We start from the raw sequence: 19,140 nt of genomic DNA, 5'->3' as shown, positions 1-19,140 counted from the left end.
TCCCAGGAAAACCAGCCCGACCGTCTCCCCATTACAGCGAGTGGCTGTTGTACTGAAATGTGACCAGTGTCCTGGCCTCACCTGTTGATCACTTGTCCGGTCATCTGCCCCAGACTTGCCCTTCACGCCCCTGACCCTGGGGAACCCCCCACCCTCCCCCCTTGTCCTGCCGCATCGGAGATCAGGGTTTACTTTCTCTGTCCTGTTAAGGATCTTATGCAGCTCTGTGAGCTCTTACCCCTAGAGGTTTGAAGAGCCCCAGCCGTTCCTCACAGCTTGTCCCTCTGACGTCAGCGGGGGGGGGGGGGGGGTGGGGCAAATCTTGCCTCGTTGTTGGGGGTACAGTTCCAGGGGGCGTTACCCAGACTCGTCACTGGAACGGGAACCCTGGCTGGAGTTTCTCCTCCCCAAGCTTGGTGGGGTCGGAGCTGATTGCAGCTCACCTGCTCGGCTAGCCCCACACACACCTGGCTCGGTACTACACGGTGCCGTGGGCTCCAGCACCGACACACTGGGGTTGCCCTTATCCCACCAGAGCCGATAAGCGGAGCCCTGCAGGAGGAGGCTGACAGCCAGGGGCGGGGGGGGGGGGAAAGTCCAGAACAAGAGGGGGCATAACCTTCAAATTAGAGCTAGGGGTGATGTCAGGAAGCACTTCTTCACACAAAAGGTAGTGGAAATCTGGAACTCTCTTCCCCCAAAAAGGCTGGGGTGGGGGGGGGGTCAATTAATAATTTTAAATCCAAGATTGATAGATTCTTGTTAGATATTAAGGGATATGGAACCAAGGTGGGTAAGATGGAGTTAAGGTACAGATCAGCTAATGATCTCATTGAACGGCGGAACAGGCTCGAGGGGCTGAATGGCCTACTCTTGTTCCCACGTAATCTGTATTGCACAGTGTTCCCATTTCGCTCATGCCATCCAATTTATTTTCAAGACACAAGGCCCAACTGACTGATGTCTTCCTAACATAAATCCGTTATTTAGTAAACCTTAAATCAGAGCGGAGAATGGTTTACAGACAGCCAGTTTGCCCTACAGATCGCTCACCACAAATCACACTTGCCACTTCCTCCTCCTTAAAAGCTGAGGAATTATCATCAATATCCCACCCACCCATTCATTAAAGAGTCCATTTGGTTTCCCCATGGCAACCTTTTCAGCGCCGCTATTTTAATCAATTGGAGATCCAGGCCCCAAGCAATTGTTAAACACCAGTCGGCAGCAGGAGAACTCGACATATTTCAGCTCTTCACATGCACAGAGAATGGTAGGTCAGAATTAGTGGGACTTTGATGCTGATTATTAAACACGAGGTAAAATCACCTCAGTAAATCAGGAGATCACAGTATGCTGCTTATATATTACAGCCTGGAACAGCAAGCACCTGTCAGTCCCGGGATTACACCTGTCTGGGTCCAGTCTGGGGTGTACACCTGCCTGGGTCCTAAATGTGTCAGTCCCGGGATTACACCTGTCTGGGTCCTGTATTTGTCAGTCTGGAGTGTACACCTGAATGGGTCCTGTATGTGTCAGTCCTGTATGTACACCTGAATGGGTCCTGTATGTGTCAGTCTGGGGTGTACACCTGCCTGAGTCCTGTATGTGTCAGTCTGGGGTGTACACCTGCCTGAGTCCTGTATGTGTCAGTCTGGGGTGTACACCTGCCTGAGTCCTGTATGCGTCAGTCCTGGGTATACACCTGTCTGAGTCCTGTATGTGTCAGTCCCGGGATTACACCTGCCTGAGTCCTGTATGTGTCAGTCTGGGGTGTACACCTGTCTGGGTCCTGTATGTGTCAGTCCTGGGTATACACCTGCCTGAGTCCTGTATGTGTCAGTCTGGGGTGTACACCTGTCTGGGTCCTGTATGTGTCAGTCCTGGGTATACACCTGTCTGGGTCCTGTATGTACACCTGAATGGGTCCTGTATATGTCAGTCTGGGGTGTACACATATCTGGGTCCTGTATGTGTCATTCCTGAGTGCGTACCTGTCCGGGTGTACACCTGTCTGGGTCCTAGGTACATCAGCCCCCAGGTACATACCTGTGCAGCTCCTGTGGGTACTGACACACAGTGCGTACCTGTCTAGGTCTTGTGCATACAGCCTCGGGTGAGTATCCGTCTGGGGCCTATGGGTACTGGTGCCGGGTATGTATTCCAGCGTCAAGCGTGTACCTGTCTGGGTATCAAACCTATTGGGATCCTGTGTGTACCAGCCATGTGTGTCCACCTGTCTGAACCTTGGGCCATGTACTGCTGAATGGAGCAGGCCCTTACACTTCAGAACCTGTGTAGGGCTTCACTGGGAGACGCTGGTGACCCTCACATTGTTACCTGTTCAGCAGTGATTCCGTTAGCAATGGACTGTTGCACACTCTCTCTGCTGAGCTGCGCCACCACCAGATTGGGAAACCGGTACAGCATCTCCGAGAAAAGTGCGATGAGGGCCAGCTGGAGTTCAGAATCTGGTAAAGAACAGAAAGGGAGAGAACGAAACACGGCCTTCGTTGCAGATTGTTTCACCATCACCCGTCAATTCGCAAACACTCTGTCACAGAAGCTTATCAAGGTTATTCACACAAACATGACATCAAAAGCCCAAACAGGGAGAGTGAGGGGGAGGGGCGAGAGACAGAGAGAGAGAGAGGAGGGGAGACGGAGACGGAGAGAGAGAGAGGAGGGAAGGTGGAGAGGGAGAGAGAGAGAGAGAGAGACGGAGAGAGAGAGAGATAGGAGGGGAGACAGAGAGAGAGAGAGATAGGAGGGGAGAGAGAGAGAGAGAGGAGGGGAGATGGAGAGAGAGAGAGGAGGGGAGGTGGAGAGAGAGAGAGAGAGAGAGATAGGAGGGGAGACAGAGAGAGAGAGAGGAGGGGAGACAGAGAGAGAGAGAGGAGGGGAGACAGAGAGAGAGAGAGGAGGGGAGACGGAGACGGAGAGAGAGAGAGAGGAGGGAAGGTGGAGAGGGAGAGAGAGAGAGAGAGAGAGAGAGAGAGAGACGGAGAGAGAGAGAGAGAGATAGGAGGGGAGAGAGAGAGAGAGGAGGAGAGACGGAGAGAGAGAGAGGAGGGGAGGTGGAGAGAGAGAGAGAGAGAGAGAGAGAGATAGGAGGGGAGAGAGAGAGAGATAGGAGGGGAGAGAGAGAGGGAGAGAGAGAGAGAGAGGAGGAGAGATGGAGAGAGAGAGAGAGAGAGAGAGAGAGAGAGAGAGAAAAAGAGAGATGGGGAGACGGAGAGAGAGAGAGAGAGAGGGAGGAGGGGAGACGGAGAGAGAGAGAGAGAGAGAGAGAGAGAGAGAGAGAAGGGGAGACGGAGAGAGAGAGAAGGGGAGACGGAGAGAGAGAGAGAGAGAAGGGGAGACGGAGAGAGAGAGAGAGAGAGAGAGAGGCGAAGGGGAGACGGAGAGAGAGAGGAGAAGGGGAGATGGAGAAAGAGAGAGGGAGATGGTGGAGGGGAGACGGAGAGAGGGAGGAGACGACGAGGGAGGGGAGACGAGAGAGAGGTAGAGAGAGATCGTTACCCTGCTGAACAAACAGGGACTCAGTACAGTTGCACTTGGCTGCACCAGTTACTCCTCACTATTGTATCTGGTGTTTCAGAAGTGCTTGGGAGCAGATATTTGCCCTGCTGTGACACTGATTCACATGCTCATTGGCCTGATTCTGCAATGTAACAGCAGGGGGAGCTGTTCACTAACATATGGTCTCAGATTGCCTTTATCCAGCAGCTTCGTAACGTAACCTAGGGTTACACCACCTGCTGTGTGCTGCATTAACTGACTTCAACCGAGGCAGTGCAATTCATATCAGGGGGTGGGGGAAATCAGCCAGGTGTTCCTCTCCTGACCACTATCCAGTTACCCCCTGCTGGAGAGAGGGTGTGCGCAGGTGTTGGGTCAGGCCAAGATCGGAGATACCCTCTCCCCTGGGACCACACTCACGGTCCAGGCCCACACTTTTAAAACAAAAACAATTCTCGGGATGTGGGCGTCGCTGGCCACCCCAGCATTTATTGCCCATCCCTAATTGCCCTTGAGAAGGTGGTGGAGAGCCGCCTTCTTGAACCGCTGCAGTCCGTGTGGTGAAGGTTCTCCCACAGTGTCGTTAGGAAGGGAGTTCCAGGATTTTGACCCAGTGACGATGAAGGAACGGCCGATATATTTCCAAGTCGGGATGGTGTGTGACTTGGAGAGGAACGTGCAGGTGGTGTTGTTCCCATGTGCCTGCTGCCCTTGTCCTTCTAGGTGGTAGAGGTTGCGGGTTTGGGAGGTGCTGTCGAAGAAGCCTTGGCGAGTTGCTGCAGTGCATCCTGTGGATGGTACACACGGTGCAGGGAGTGAATGTTTAGGGTGGTGGATGGGGTGCCAATCAAGCGGGCTGCTTTGTCCTGGATGGTGTCGAGCTTCTTGAGTGTCGTTGGAGCTGCACTCATCCAGGCAAGTGGAGAGTATTCCATCACACTCCTGACATGTGCCTTGTTGATGGCGGAAAGGCTTTGGGCAGTCGGGAGGTGAGTCACTCGACATAGAATACCTCGAGTGACATACTGTGACGGTGCCTGCGGAACTGAACGGAGCTGTTCAGCGCCCCAGACGAGAGAAACGGGACAGTAAGAGGAGGAATGAAAAACACAAACTCACTGTGCTCAGCAGACGGGGTTTACGTCAGCTCGCTCACACTGGCTGCTGCCTCCTCTTGGCCATGTCATTAAAGGCTGTGCTGAATGACGCTACACTCTATTTTCTGAATCACCGTCACATGCCACTTCATCCAGCAGAGACCGTGCGGAACCGCTGCTCTGATTAAATGGATTCTGACCCCTCACCCCCCCTCTCTCTCTCTTGCCCTGCCTCGTGCGCCAATCACTGAATGACACGTGGCTCTCACTTCCAGATCCTCGGTGCTGGAAACTGTCCCAGGTTCACCGTTCGGCCTTACCCAAAACCGTCTGGTTCCCAGCGGAGGCTGACTGCAGATTCCCTCTCACTTTACACCCCCTTCCAACTGCCCGTCACCGAGACTCCAGCAACTGCTTTGATTACAAGCATTTATCATTGTGCAAGCGGCATTAACCCTTTCTAGGACCGTGAATCCGAGCTTCCCCAGAACAGTATAATCCAAATACAGGATCATATAGAGTGTCTGATCATACAATCCTGTATATAGGATTATACTGGAGCGCCTGTGAACAGTATAATCCTATATACAGGATCGTATAGAGTGTCTGTGAACAGTATAATCCTATATATAGGATTGTATAGAGTGCCTGTGAACAGTATAATTGTATATACAGGATTGTGTAGAGTGTCCGTGAACAGTATAATCGTATATACAGGATCGTATAGAGTGTCTGTGAACAGTATAATCGTATATACAGGATTGTACAGAGTGTCTGTGAACAGTATAATCCTGTATACAGGATTGTGTAGAGTGTCTGTGAACAGTATAATCCTATATACAGGATTGTACAGAGTGTCTGTGAACAGTATAATCCTATATACAGGATTGTACAGAGTGTCTGTGAACAGTATAATCCTATATACAGGATTGTACAGAGTGTCTGTGAACAGTATAATCCTATATACAGGATTGTATAGAGTGTCTGTGAACAGTATAATCCTATATACAGGATTGTACAGAGTGTCTGTGAACAGTATAATCCTATATACAGGATTGTGTAGAGTGTCTGTGAACAGTATAATCCTATATACAGGATTGTATAGAGTGTCCGTGAACAGTATAATCCAATATACAGGATTGTACAGAGTGTCTGTGAACAGTGTAATCCTATATACAGGATCGTTTTGAGTGCCTGTGAACAGTATAATCCTATATACAGGATTGTACAGAGTGTCTGTGAACAGTATAATCCTATATACAGGATTGTATAGAGTGTCTGTGAACAGTATAATCCTATATACAGGATTGTACAGAGTGTCTGTGAACAGTATAATCCTATATACAGGATTGTGTAGAGTGTCTGTGAACAGTATAATCCTATATACAGGATTGCATAGAGTGTCCGTGAACAGTATAATCCTATATACAGGATTGTACAGAGTGTCTGTGAACAGTATAATCCTATATACAGGATTGTATAGAGTGTCCGTGAACAGTATAATCCTATATACAGGATTGTACAGAGTGTCTGTGAACAGTGTAATCCTATATACAGGATCGTATAGAGTGCCTGTGAACAGTATAATCCTATATACAGGATTTTTTTTTTATTCGTTCACGGGATGTGGGCGTCGCTGGCAAGGCCGGCATTTATTGCCCATCCCTAATTGCCCTTGAGAAGGTGGTGGTGAGCCGCCTTCTTCAACTGCTGCAGTCCGTGTGGTGAAGGTTCTCCCACAGTGCTGTTAGGAACGGAGTTCCAGGATTTTGACCCAGCGACGATGAAGGAACGGAGACATATTTCCAAGTCGGGATGGTGTGTGACTTGGAGGGGAACGTGCAGGTGGTGTTGTTCCCATGCACCTGCTGCCCTTGTCCTTCTAGGTGGTAGAGGTCGCGGGTTTGGGAGGTGCTGTCGAAGAAGCCTTGGCGAGTTGCTGCAGTGCATCCTGTGGATGGTGCACACTGCAGCCACAGTGCGCCGGTGGTGAAGGGAGTGAATGTTTAGGGTGGTGGATGGGGTGCCAATCAAGCGGGCTGCTTTATCTTGGATGGTGTCGAGCTTCTTGAGTGTTGTTGGAGCTGCACTCATCCAGGCAAGTGGAGAGTATTCCATCACACTCCTGACTTGTGCCTTGTAGATGGTGGAAAGGCTTTGGGGAGTCAGGAGGTGAGTCACTCGCCGCAGAATACCCAGCCTCTGACCTGCTCTCGTAGCCACAGTATTTATATGGCTGGTCCAGTTAAGTTTCTGGTCAATGGTGACCTCCAGGATGTTGATGGTGGGGGATTCGGCGATGGTAATGCCGTTGAATGTCAAGGGGAGGTGGTTAGACTCTCTCTTGTTGGAGATGGTCATTGCCTGGCACTTATCTGGCGCGAATGTTACTTGCCACTGATGAGCCCAAGCCTGGATGTTGTCCAGGTCTTGCTGCATGCGGGCTCGGACTGCTTCATTATCTGAGGGCTTGCGAATGGAACTGAACACTGTGCAGTCATCAGCGAACATCCCCATTTCTGAACTTATGATGGAGGGAAGGTCATTGATGAAGCAGCTGAAGATGGTTGGGCCTAGGACACTGCCCTGAGGAACTCCTGCAGCAATGCCCTGGGGCTGAGATGCTTGGCCTCCAACAACCACTACCATCTTCCTTTGTGCTAGGTATGACTCCAGCCACTGGAGAGTTTTCCCCCTGATTCCCATTGACTTCAATTTTACTAGGGCTCCTTGGTGCCACACTCGGTCAAATGCTGCCTTGATGTCAAGGGCAGTCACTCTCACCTCACCTCTGGAATTCAGCTCTTTTGTCCATGTTTGGACCAAGGCTGTAATGAGGTCTGGAGCCGAGTGGTCCTGGCGGAACCCAAACTGAGCATCGGTGAGCAGGTTATTGGTGAGTAAGTGCCGCTTGATAGCACTGTCGACGACACCTTCCATCACTTTGCTGATGATTGAGAGTAGACTGATGGGGCGGTAATTGGCCGGATTGGATTTGTCCTGCTTTTTGTGGACAGGACATACCTGGGCAATTTTCCACATTGTCGGGTGGATGCCAGTGTTGTAGCTGTACTGGAACAGCTTGGCTAGAGGTGCAGCTAGTTCTGGAGCACAAGTCTTCAGCACTACAGCTGGGATGTTGTCGGGGCCCATAGCCTTTGCTGTATCCAGTGCACTCAGCCGTTTCTTGATATCACGTGGAGTGAATCGAATTGGCCGAAGACTGGCTTCCGTGATGGTGGGGATATCGGGAGGATGCTGAGATGGATTATCCACTCGGCACTTCTGGCTGAAGATGGTTGCAAAGGCTTCAGCCTTGTCTTTTGCACTCACGTGCTGGACTCCGCCATCATTGAGAATGGGGATGTTTGCAGAGCCTCCTCCTCCCATTAGTTGTTTAATTGTCCACCACCATTCACGACTGGATGTGGCAGGACTGCAGAGCTTTGATCTGATCCGTTGGTTGTGGAATCGCTTAGCTCTGTCTATAGCATGTTGCTTCCGCTGTTTAGCATGCATGTAGCCCTGAGTTGTAGCTTCACCAGGTTGGCACCTCATTTTTAGGTATGCCTGGTGCTGCTCCTGGCATGCTCTTCTACACTCCTCATTGAACCAGGGTTGATCCCCTGGCTTGTTGGTAATGGTAGAGTGAGGAATATGCCGGGCCATGAGGTTACAGATTGTGCTGGAATACAATTCTGCTGCTGCTGATGGCCCACAGCGCCTCATGGATGCCCAGTTTTGAGCTGCTAGATCTGTTCTGAATCTATCCCATTTAGTACGGTGGTAGTGCCACACAACACGTTGGATGGTGTCCTCAGTGCGAAGACGGGACTTCGTCTCCACGAGGACTGTGCGGTGGTCACTCCTACCAATACTGTCATGGACAGATGCATTTGCGACAGGTAGATTGGTGAGGACGAGGTCAAGTAAGTTTTTCCCTCGTGTTGGTTCGCTCACCACCTGCCGCAGGCCCAGTCTAGCAGCTACGTCCTTCAGGACTCGGTCAGTAGTGGTGCTACCGAGCCACTCTTGGTGATGGACATTGAAGTCCCCCACCCAGAGTACATTTTGTGCCCTTGCTACCCTCAGTGCTTCCTCCAAGTGGTGCTCAACATGGAGGAGGACTGATTCATCAGCTGAGGGAGGACGGTAGGTGGTAATCAGCAGGAGGTTTCCTTGCCCATGTTTGACCTGATGCCATGAGATTTCATGGGGTCCAGAGTCAATGTTGAGGACTCCCAGGGCCACTCCCTCCTGACTGTATATCACTGTACCGCCACCTCTGGTGGGTCTGTCCTGCCGGTGGGACAGGACATACCCAGGGATGGTGATGGAAGAGTCTGGGACGTTGGCTGAAAGATATGATTCTGTGAGTATGGCTATGTCAGGCCGTTGCTTGACTAGTCTGTGGGACAGCTCTCCCAATTTTGGCACAAGTCCCCAGATGTTAGTAAGGAGGACCTTGCAGGGTCGACTGGGCTTGGTGTTTTGCCGTTGTCGTGTCCGGTGCCTAGTGGTCCGATGCCGGGTGGTCCGTCCGGTTTTATTCTTATTATGACTTTTCGTAGCGAGATTTTACAACTGAGTGGCTTGCTAGGCCATTTCAGAGGGCAATTAAGAATCAACCACATTGTACAGAGTGTCTGTGAACAGTATAATCGTATGTACAGGATTGTATAGAGTGTCTGTGAACAGTATAATCCTATATACAGGATCGTATAGAGTGTCTGTGAACAGTATAATCGTATGTACAGGATCGTATAGAGTGTCTGTGAACAGTATAATCGTATGTACAGGATTGTATAGAGTGTCTGTGAACAGTATAATCCTATATACAAGATCGTATAGAGTGTCTGTGAACAGTATAATCGTATGTACAGGATCGTATAGAGTGTCTGTGAACAGTATAATCCTGTATACAGGATCATATAGAGTGTCTGTGATCAATATAATCTTATGTACAGGACTGCGTCCCACTGAGAGTTTTAACATCCTCAGCCCCTGTAGACAGACTCTTACCGGTGTAAGCGTAGATCCTGTAGTTTGTTTCCACAATGATGTAGCCCTGGCGGTGCACATCCACCGAGCTGGCAGATACTCCGGAGGCCAGGTTAATGGCTAATCGTGTGGGGTAGAACCTCCTCGATTTACGCTGTGGAGAGAGAAAAAGAGGAGAGAGCCCCCGATGCAGTCTGGTGCCTTACAGATACACAATGGCACTGAAACACACAGTGCATAGGTGTCACGATGTCTCAGCGAGTTCAACCGGTGAGCCGTAGAGACCAGAAGATCCCACACGTCCGATCATCAGTCAGTGGCAAGTTAGCTGATGCGGTGTTAGCTCTGGCCTCAGCACCCCTTGCCCTGGGCGGGGATTAACAGCCAGAGTTTCCACCCCAGCTCATTTATATAGTGACTTCCATTGATGCGTCCACAAAAGGATCGGGTTTGATGTGATGCCCTCCACAGTCAAACAGCCTGCCAGCCCGCAAGTGTCCGGGCTCACATTCAAAGAAAGGCCCCCTTGGGTGATGTGCTGGAGGGCAGGCAGTGTGCTTAGAACCATCAATGCCTTCAAGAGAGGAGGGGAGAAAAGTAGAAGAGAACCAGTGGCTAAACAGATCCAGAAAGGAACATGCATCCAGAAATGGGCCCAGATTTTTAGGCGCACGCACTGCTGTAAGGACACCCCTCGCCACTAATTCAGCACCAAATTAACAGTGTTATTTGGAGAGACCCCAGGGCAGCTGGTGTCGGAAATGGAAAAACAACAGACTGGGGCAGTAGACACCACTCTTCGGAGGCTCACAGACACATTGATGGGACAGTGTAGAGGGAGCTTTACTCTGTATCTAACCCGTGCTGTACCCGACCTGGGAGCGTTTGATGGGACAGTGTGGAGGGAGCTTTACTCTGTATCTAACCTGTGCTGTACCTGACCTGGGAGCGTTTGATGGGACAGTATAGAGGAAGCTTTACTCTGTATCTAACCCGTGCTGTACCTGCCCTGGGAGCGTTTGTTGGGACAGTGTAGAGGGAGCTTTACTCTGTATCTAACCCGTGCTGTACCTGACCTGGGAGTGTTTGATGGGACAGTGTGGAGGGAGCTTTACTCTGTATCTAACCCGTGCTGTACCTGCCCTGGGAGTGTTTGATGGGACAGTGTAGAGGGAGCTTTACTCTGTATCTAACCCGTGCTGTACCTGCCCTGGGAGTGTTTGATGGGACAGTGTAGAGGGAGCTTTACTCTGTAACTGACCCATGCTGTACCTGCCCTGGGAGCGTTTGATGGTCCATATTTGAGCCCAGTAGCTATGTGTGGACTAAGTCTGTGCCACTGGGACAAGCTGCACACTGTGCGGGAGACGATCCTTACCTTTCTCTGGAAGACGAGTCCAAATTCCCGCAGGTGCTGTAGGAATGTCAACAGGGAGTCACTCATCCCCTCCACGGAGTAATCCTGCAGAAAGCCAGAAACAAGGAATGGTGTAGGCAGCAGAAACAGTGCGAGGCACTTGCCAGTCGCTGGAAGAGCAGAACCATAGAATCATACAGCACAGGAGGCTATTCGGCCCATCGTGCCTGTGCTGGCTCGTTGAGTTATCTAATTAGTCCCACTCCCCCCTGCTCTTTCCCCGTAGCCTTGCAAATGTTTTCTTTTTCGAGTATTTATCTAATTCCCTTTTGAAAGTTACTATTGAATCTGCTTCCACCGCCCTTTCAGGCAGCGCATTCCAGATCACAACAACTCACTGCGTTAAAAAATTCCTCACCTCTGGTTCTTTTGCCAATTATCGTAAATCTGTGTCCTCTGGTTACTGACCCTTCTGTCAGTGGACATGGTTTCTCCATCAAAACCCTTCATGATTTTGAACACCTCTATCAAATCTCTCCAAATCCTTCTCTGCTCCAAGGAACACAATCCCAGCTGCTCCAGTCTATCCACATAACTGAAGACCCTCATTCCTGGTAAATCTCCTCTGGACCCTCTCCAAGGCCTTCATCACAGTGCAATTAATTCAGGCGCCCACCCCCACCTCGCGTCACGCATGCTTCCCGTCTCCCCCATCTCTTTTGCACGATTCTCTGTGCTTCCACTGATGTTAATCCAGATCCCTCACACTGCTGGGCTCAGTGACTCTTCTCATTTCATTCCTTTATGACTTGAGCGGTGGCTCGGCAAGGCTGTACAGAAAGGCAGAACGACGATTAGGGGAACAGAGTGCGAGGGGAGGAGAGAAAGAGAAATGAGCAAATGTATGAGTGGGAGAGAGAGATAGAAAGAGAGAGGAGAGAGAGAGAGAGGGGGGCAGGGAGGAGAGGGGTAACAGCAAGTTTCTTCCTCTCCACTAACGGCGATGGCTTTGGCTGCCCTCCAGTACCATGTCCAAGTGCCCATCCTTTTCAGGGTGACCCAGCCTATGAGTACTGGCAGAATATTGAACTGCGGGGGCATCACAGCTAGGTCTGATCCTACCTTTGGTCATCCACGTATGTGTATATTCCAGCAGCAATCACTGGTTGACATTCAGAAACACAAGCGCTGGCTGATTCTTTAATAATTCACTCTCAGGACGTGGGCGTCGCTAGCGAGGCCGGCATTTATTGCCCGTCCCTCGTTGCTCTGAGAGCAGTTTGATACAACTGAGTGGTTTGCTCGGCCACTACAGAGGGCAGTTAAAAGTCAACCACATCGGTGCGGGACTGGAGTCACACAGGCCCAGACCGGGTAAGGACGGCAGGTTTCCTCCCCTAAAGGACGTTAGTGAACCAGATGGGATTTTACGACAATGCGGCAGTTTCACGGTCATTTTTACTGATACCAGCCTTTTGTTTCCAGATTTTTAAAAAACTGAATTCAAATTCTCAGACTGTCGCGGTGGGATTTGAACTCGCATTCTCTGGATTACTAGTCCACTACGCTACCGAGCCCCTCACACTTCCCCCCTCTCTCCTCTAGGACGGTTAGTCCCGTTGTAGCGATCCTCCCGCCTCCTTGGCTGAGGTCTGCTAACTCCAAGCGTGGTTCGGGGGTTTGGTCCCGCCTCGTCTGTACGGCTCAGTTACTCGTTGCCATAAGCAACCGAGACACCAGGGGAGCCCGTGTAAAGCAGACCCAAGATCAGAGGGCGCGGGGGGCGCGACGGCAAGCAGGGAACGCTCGGTCAGCGACGTTAATTCAATCGGGGCGCAGTCACCTCGGCAGGAATCCGAGCCGCACCCGAGGACTCGCCGTGGTAACCCTCCCCCAACCCCGGAGACTCGGCCGCTGCCGCTGCCGGCACCGCTGACAATGCCAGCTGGCACCGGGGGGGGGGGGGGGTGGCACTGCTTCTGCTCTCAGCTGCGGCTATTAAAGGGGGCGCAGCACTGGAGGAAACGATTTTACGTTCACAATAAATCCCCTCCCACCCCCACTGGCAGGAGCAGACTCATTCGGAGAGGAACAGACTAAGAATCGGCAATGGGAAATGAAAAATACAGGTCAGTGCCTGGAAGGGGTGAACGGTTTTTGACACAGCTTTGGTCGGGACCTGGAGGAGCCCCTTTGCGGCAAATGCCAGGCACGTTCAGAAGGTTGCGGGTTCAATCCCTCACAGCCAGGAGTCTGAGCCCCATAATCCGTCCCGACCGGGCGATACTGGACACGGGCGGAGACACAAAACGGGCGCCCATTACACGCCCCGCCCCACGTTCAGTCCCGTTGACTTCAATAGCACTGAATAACGGGAGGCAAATGCTGTTCCGCCTGTTTTCGCATCCCCTGCCCATCGCCAATCTCACCCCCTGCCTCTCTAATGCAGCGGTGAGAGGGAGAGTTGCCCCGGTGGAGGTGCCGTTGTTTGGATGAGACATTAAACTGCTGCGGCAGTCTGGGTGGATGTTAATCACGTTGCGGCTCCACCCGAAGAAGAGGCAACATCCATCCCTCGACCAACAGCTCATTCACCGCAGTGGTGTTTGTGGGATCTTACTGTGCGCAAAATGGCTGCCTACATAACAACGATCGCTGCACTTCAAAATAAATCATTGTACGAGATGTACTTCAGGGCGCTCTCTAAATGTGAGACATTTCCTTCTCGGAACAAAACGGGTAGAGACAAAGATTTCACATCTAAAGAATTCCACCGTCTGAGGGGCAAAACCGACACAACAGAGCAACAGCGCCTCTCAAAAACGCCTTCGCCTGGGCTACAGATTCTTGCTCGTTTCGCCACCTGCCTCCCGCTCGTTCCTCAGCAGCCGACAGCGGAGGACTCGCCTGAGAAAAGGTCAGAGAGAAAAGGAGAACAAAAGGAGGCTGAAACCAATTTGTGTATTTTTGCCCGTGGCCCTCTCTCGCTGGATTGAAAACAACACACATCACCGGCAGCTCAAAGGCCATCCAATTACAGGCCCGTCCTCAGCACAGCAACAACCAACAGACAAGAAGGTAATAATCAGCAACAGAATCACATTAAAACAAGATCACAAGTCAGCCAGAAAGAATATTAAGCATTAACCCGATCAGAGACAGCCCCACTCCCAGCGGAGGGGATGAACCCTCTCACCCACCTCTCCCCATTCACAGTCAGACACCGGGCAGCCTGTTCCCAGCGGAGGGGATTAACCCTCTCACCCACCTCTCCCCACTCACAGTCAGACACCGGGCAGCCTGTTCCCAGCGGAGGGGATTAACCCTCTCACCCACCTCTCCCCACTCACAGTCAGACACTGGGCAGCCTGTTCCCAGTGGAGGGGATTAACCCTCTCACCCACCTCTCCCCACTCACAGTCAGACACTGGGCAGCCTGTTCCCAGTGGAGGGGATTAACTCTCTCATTCATTCTTCCATTGATTAACCTCTTTGGGGAGGCCCCAAAACAACACAGGCCAACTCTAAGGATTTGTGTCTGAAGCATTTGTGGTGGTGTTGGGGGAGGGGAGGGATGAATGGGAGGGGGGACGGGGAGGGGAGGGATGAATGGGAGGGGAGGGAAGAATGGGAGGGGAGGGAAGAATGGGAGGGGAGGGAAGAATGGGAGGGGAGGGAAGAATGGGAGGGGAGGGAAGAATGGGAGGGGAGACGGGGAGGGGAGGGATGAATGGGAGGGGGTACGGGGTGGGGAGGGGAGGGATGAATGGGAGGGGAGGGAAGAATGGGAGGGGAGGGAAGAATGGGAGGGGAGGGAAGAATGGGAGGGGAGGGAAGAATGGGAGGGGAGGGAAGAATGGGAGGGGAGACGGGGAGGGGAGGGATGAATGGGAGGGGGGAACGGGGAGGGGAGGGAAGAATGGGAGGGGAGGGAAGAATGGGAGGGGAGGGAAGAATGGGAGGGGAGACGGGGAGGGGAGGGATGAATGGGAGGGGGGAACGGGGTGGGGAGGGCAGGGATGAATGGAAAGGGTGACGGGGTGGGGAGGGGAGGGATGAATGGAAGGGGGGACGGGGAGGGGAGGGATGAATGGGAGGGGGTACGGGGAGGGGAGGGATGAATGAATGGGAGGGGGTACGGGGTGGAAAGGGTGACGGGGTGGGGAGGGGAGGGATGAATGGGAGGGGGTACGGGGAGGGGAGGGATGAATGGGAGGGGGTACGGGGAGGGGAGGGATGAATGAATGGGAGGGGGTACGGGGTGGAAAGGGTGACGGGGTGGGGAGGGGAGGGATGAATGGAAGGGGGGACGGGGAGGGGAGGGATGAATGGGAGGGGGTACGGGGAGGGGAGGGATGAATGAATGGGAGGGGGTACGGGGTGGAAAGGGTGACGGGGTGGGGAGGGGAGGGATGAATGGGAGGGGGTACGGGGAGGGGAGGGATGAATGAATGGGAGGGGGTACGGGGTGGGGAGGGGAGGGATGAATGGAAAGGGGGGATGGAGGTAGGGAGGGGGAGGGTGTCTCATAACTTGAGTTTCCAAAGGAGAACAGATTTTCCCTCAGGGCCCTTCATTGGGCAGAGCAGTTTGCCATTTAATCCAGTGTTTATTACATCTTCATGTATTTTCAGTGGATCCAGCAGAGAATGCTTCATTAGTGTAACTCAACCCCACAGCACTTAGAACACGGAGTCCCGTTGACTTCAATAGCACTGAATAACTGGAGGCAAATGCTGTTCCGCCTGTTTTCGCATCCCCTGCCCATCGCCAATCTCACCCCCTGCCTCTCTAATGCAGCGGTGAGAGGGAGAGTTGCCCCGGTGGAGGTGCCGTTGTTTGGATGAGACATTAAACAGAGGCTCATCCCGCCTGCTGCGGCAGTCTGGGTGGATGTTAATCACGCTGCGGCTCCACTCGAAGAAGAGGCAACATCCATCCCTCGACCAACAGCTCATTCATCGCAGTGGTGTTTGTGGGATCTTACTGTGCGCAAAATGGCTGCCTACAAACTGGAGCAAAAATTCAACAGGGAACCTCACAAAGAACCTGAACAAGCAATGATACAGTCACCAAACATCCAACCAGTGGCTAAAGTATCATTTCATGGAAGATCCTTGCAACCAGCAGAAACCAGCTTGGGGCAGTCAGTCCCGTTCCGACCAGGTGGGTGTCTGTGGCACAAACACTGCCCCAATTCACATTCATTGGTACAACAAGCAGAGGTGCAGATTCCTTGTACAACTAGAGGGGAAATGGATCTCTTATACAAGAGGACGATGAGGGGGGGTTAGGGTGAGGGGAGACAATGGGGACAAGGAGGGCCTCTTCTGATTGAATATCAGCCTCTCCAGTGATCACATACATTGAGTGTACAGCACAGAAACAGGCCATTCGGCCCTACTGGTCAATGCTCAACACGAGCCTCTTCCCAACTTCATCTAACCCTATCAGCATATCCTTCTATTCCTTTCTCCCTCGTGTACATATCCAGCTTCCCCTTCAAGGCATCTATGCTATTTGCCTCAACTACTCCTCGTGGTAACGAGTTCCACATTGCAACAACTCTCTGGGTAAAGAAGTTTCTCCAGAATTCCTTATCGGATTTATGAGTGACTCCTAGTCTTAGATTCCCCCACAAGTGGAAACATCTTCTCCAAGTCTACCCTTTCAAACTCTTTCACAATTTTGAAGACCTCTATCAGATCACCCCCCTCAGCCTTCTCTTTTCTAGAGAAAAGAGCCCCGGCCTGTTCAGTCTTTCCTGATGGTGGTATCATCCCAACTTGCATCCCTGGTTCATGCAGAGTTGGCTGGTCTTAACTGGGCCGGTAGCGCAGAAGGCACATCCATCATCGGCATCCCTGAGCTACAGGAGGGAAATGAAATCAGCCACGGTGCCTGCCCAGATCACAAAGACGACTCTTCAACCCGTTTGAACTCGCTCTTCCAGAATACTACCCCGTAAATATTCAATCAGATGGGCAGACACGGGTCACCTCTGCAATCTACTCAAGCTCCGCACTCGCGCCCTCTGCTCTTCCGTCTCTGGACTATTAAGCATCACCACCCCCTCCCATCAGCCATCGTATCACCTGCACTCTCGTCTTCTCTCCCTGAGCCCCTCGGCCCAGCCACACCACTTCTCCCAACAACAGTTTGCATTTATACAGCGCCTTTAACGTAGTAAAACGTCGCCAAGGCGCCTCGCAGGAGCGATTATCAAAACAAAATTTGACACCGAGATACTAGGACAGGTGATCAAAAGCTTGGTCAAAGAGATAGGTTTATAGGAGGGTCTTAAAAGGAGGAGAGGTAGAGAGATGTAGAGAGGTACAGGGTTTAGGGAGGGAATTACAGAGCTTAGCGCCCAGGCAGCTGAAGGCACGGCCGCCAATGGTGGAGCGATTAAAATCGGGGATGCGCAAGAGGCCAGAATTGGAGGAGCGCAGAGATCTCGGAGGGTTGTAGGGCTGGAGGATGTTAGAGAGAGAGGGAGGGGAGAGGCCATGGAGGGATTTGTACAACAGGATGAACATTTTAAAATCGAGGCGTTCCCGGACCGGGAGCCAATGCAGGTCAGCGAGCACAGGGGGTGATGGGGGAACGGGACTTGGTGTGAGTTAGGATACGGCCAGCAGAGTTTTGACGAGCTCAAGTTTACGGAGGGTGCAAAGTGGGAGGCCGGCCGGCCAGCCAGGAGGGCATTGGAATAGCCTTCTCAAAGCTACCCCTTGTACTGTGCCCTTTGCCACCTCCGCTAATCATCCTCTGGGTTCTTGCCCTTTCTCCGACCTCCCCCCTCCTCATGAAGCTCCTTGGGAACGTTTGCTGCAGTAAACAGGCTACAAGGGCCAGCTCTTGTTTAGCATTTCATCCGGAGAACGACACCTTCTGCAACGGAGCACTCCATCAGCACTCCTGGAGTGTCAGCCTAGATTGTACATTCGAGTTACTGGTGTGGGGCCCAAGCCCACAAGCTTCTGAGGAAAGGCTGACACTAAGTAACCCAAGCTGACACTGCTGATGAGGGCAAAAGTCCCTCACGTGGCTGGTACAGCCTGTGATAGTCGAGACTCCTTACCTTAATTCCCTCGTGTTGGATCCAAGATTACTGGGAGTCACAGAGTATCAGCTGTGGCTCAGTGGGTGGCCCACTCGCCTCTGAGTCAGAAGGCTGTGGGTTCAAGTCCCACTCCAGAGACCTCAGCACCAAATCCAGGCTGACACTCCCAGTGCAGCTCTGAGGGAGCGCTGCACTGTCGGAGGTGCCATCTCTCAGATGAGATGTTAAACCGAGGCCCCGTTTGTCCTCTCGGGTGGACGTAAAAGATCCCACAGCCACTATTTCGAATAAGAGCAGGGAAGTTCTGACCTGGGCCAATATTTATCCCTCAAACAACATCATGAAAACAGATGATCTGGTCGTGATCAAATTGCTGTTTGTGGGACCTTGCTGTGCGCAAATTGGCTGCCGCGTTTCCTACATTACAACAGCGACTACACTTCAAAAGTACTTAAATGACCGTGAAGTGCTTTGGGACATCCTGAGGTCGTGAAAGACGATGTATAAATGCAAGTCCTTTCTTTCTTTCTTCCTTGCTGTGGCGATCAGAACCTTTCTGTCTCTCCCCTTCAGCTTTGAGCGCTGGCCTTATTTCAACTATTGAATTTCGATGTAGGAATGGCAGGAGTCCAACAAAACAAACACACAAGGACACAGTCAAAGGCGATATGTACTGTGCAGAGTGCCGAACGATCACACGCTCGACAAAATTCAGGAAAGGGACACATAAGCAAGTTATCACTGTCCAAAATGGTATCGCACTTATCCAGTCAGAGACAGATGGGTCTGCCCACTTACTGTTAGTGGAGGGGATTAACCCTCTCAACCACCTTGTCCTATTCAGGTGAAATGCTGGGCAGCCTGCCGTGTACTGTACTGGTAAGAAGCGGACACTGTGGGGATAACTTTAACCTAATCCGCCCGACGGGGAAATGGGTGGGGTTCGAGTCGGACGTCAATTTTACACCACGTCTGATTTTAAACCCCGTTGACTTCGATGCAGAGTAAAATCGGGGCGGGGTGTAAAACGGGCGGCCAACCCAAAAGGGCCCCGTTCCCCGTCGGGCGGGTCGGTTAAAATGACCCCGTGACTCACA

General features: G+C 52.0%; 1 protein-coding gene across 2 annotated transcripts in view; it reads right to left on the bottom strand.

Moving 5' to 3' along the window:
• gtf2h4 (general transcription factor IIH, polypeptide 4) overlaps positions 1–19,140 on the bottom strand; it is a 66,503-nt gene that overhangs the window by 4,587 nt on the left and 42,776 nt on the right. For both annotated transcript variants that reach the window (XM_067974009.1, XM_067974010.1), the window contains 3 exons: positions 10,999–11,082; positions 9,642–9,774; positions 2,341–2,471 (listed from right to left, as the gene is read on the bottom strand). In XM_067974009.1, the coding sequence (XP_067830110.1) occupies positions 2,341–2,471; positions 9,642–9,774; positions 10,999–11,082 (348 nt within the window). The remainder of the gene's footprint in view (positions 1–2,340; positions 2,472–9,641; positions 9,775–10,998; positions 11,083–19,140) is intronic.

This window comes from Heptranchias perlo, chromosome 39 (genome assembly GCF_035084215.1).
Source record: "Heptranchias perlo isolate sHepPer1 chromosome 39, sHepPer1.hap1, whole genome shotgun sequence".
Classification (NCBI taxonomy): domain Eukaryota; kingdom Metazoa; phylum Chordata; class Chondrichthyes; order Hexanchiformes; family Hexanchidae; genus Heptranchias; species Heptranchias perlo.
The sequence above is the reverse complement of the archived record's forward strand: the minus strand, read 5'-3'. Positions and strand labels throughout refer to the sequence as shown.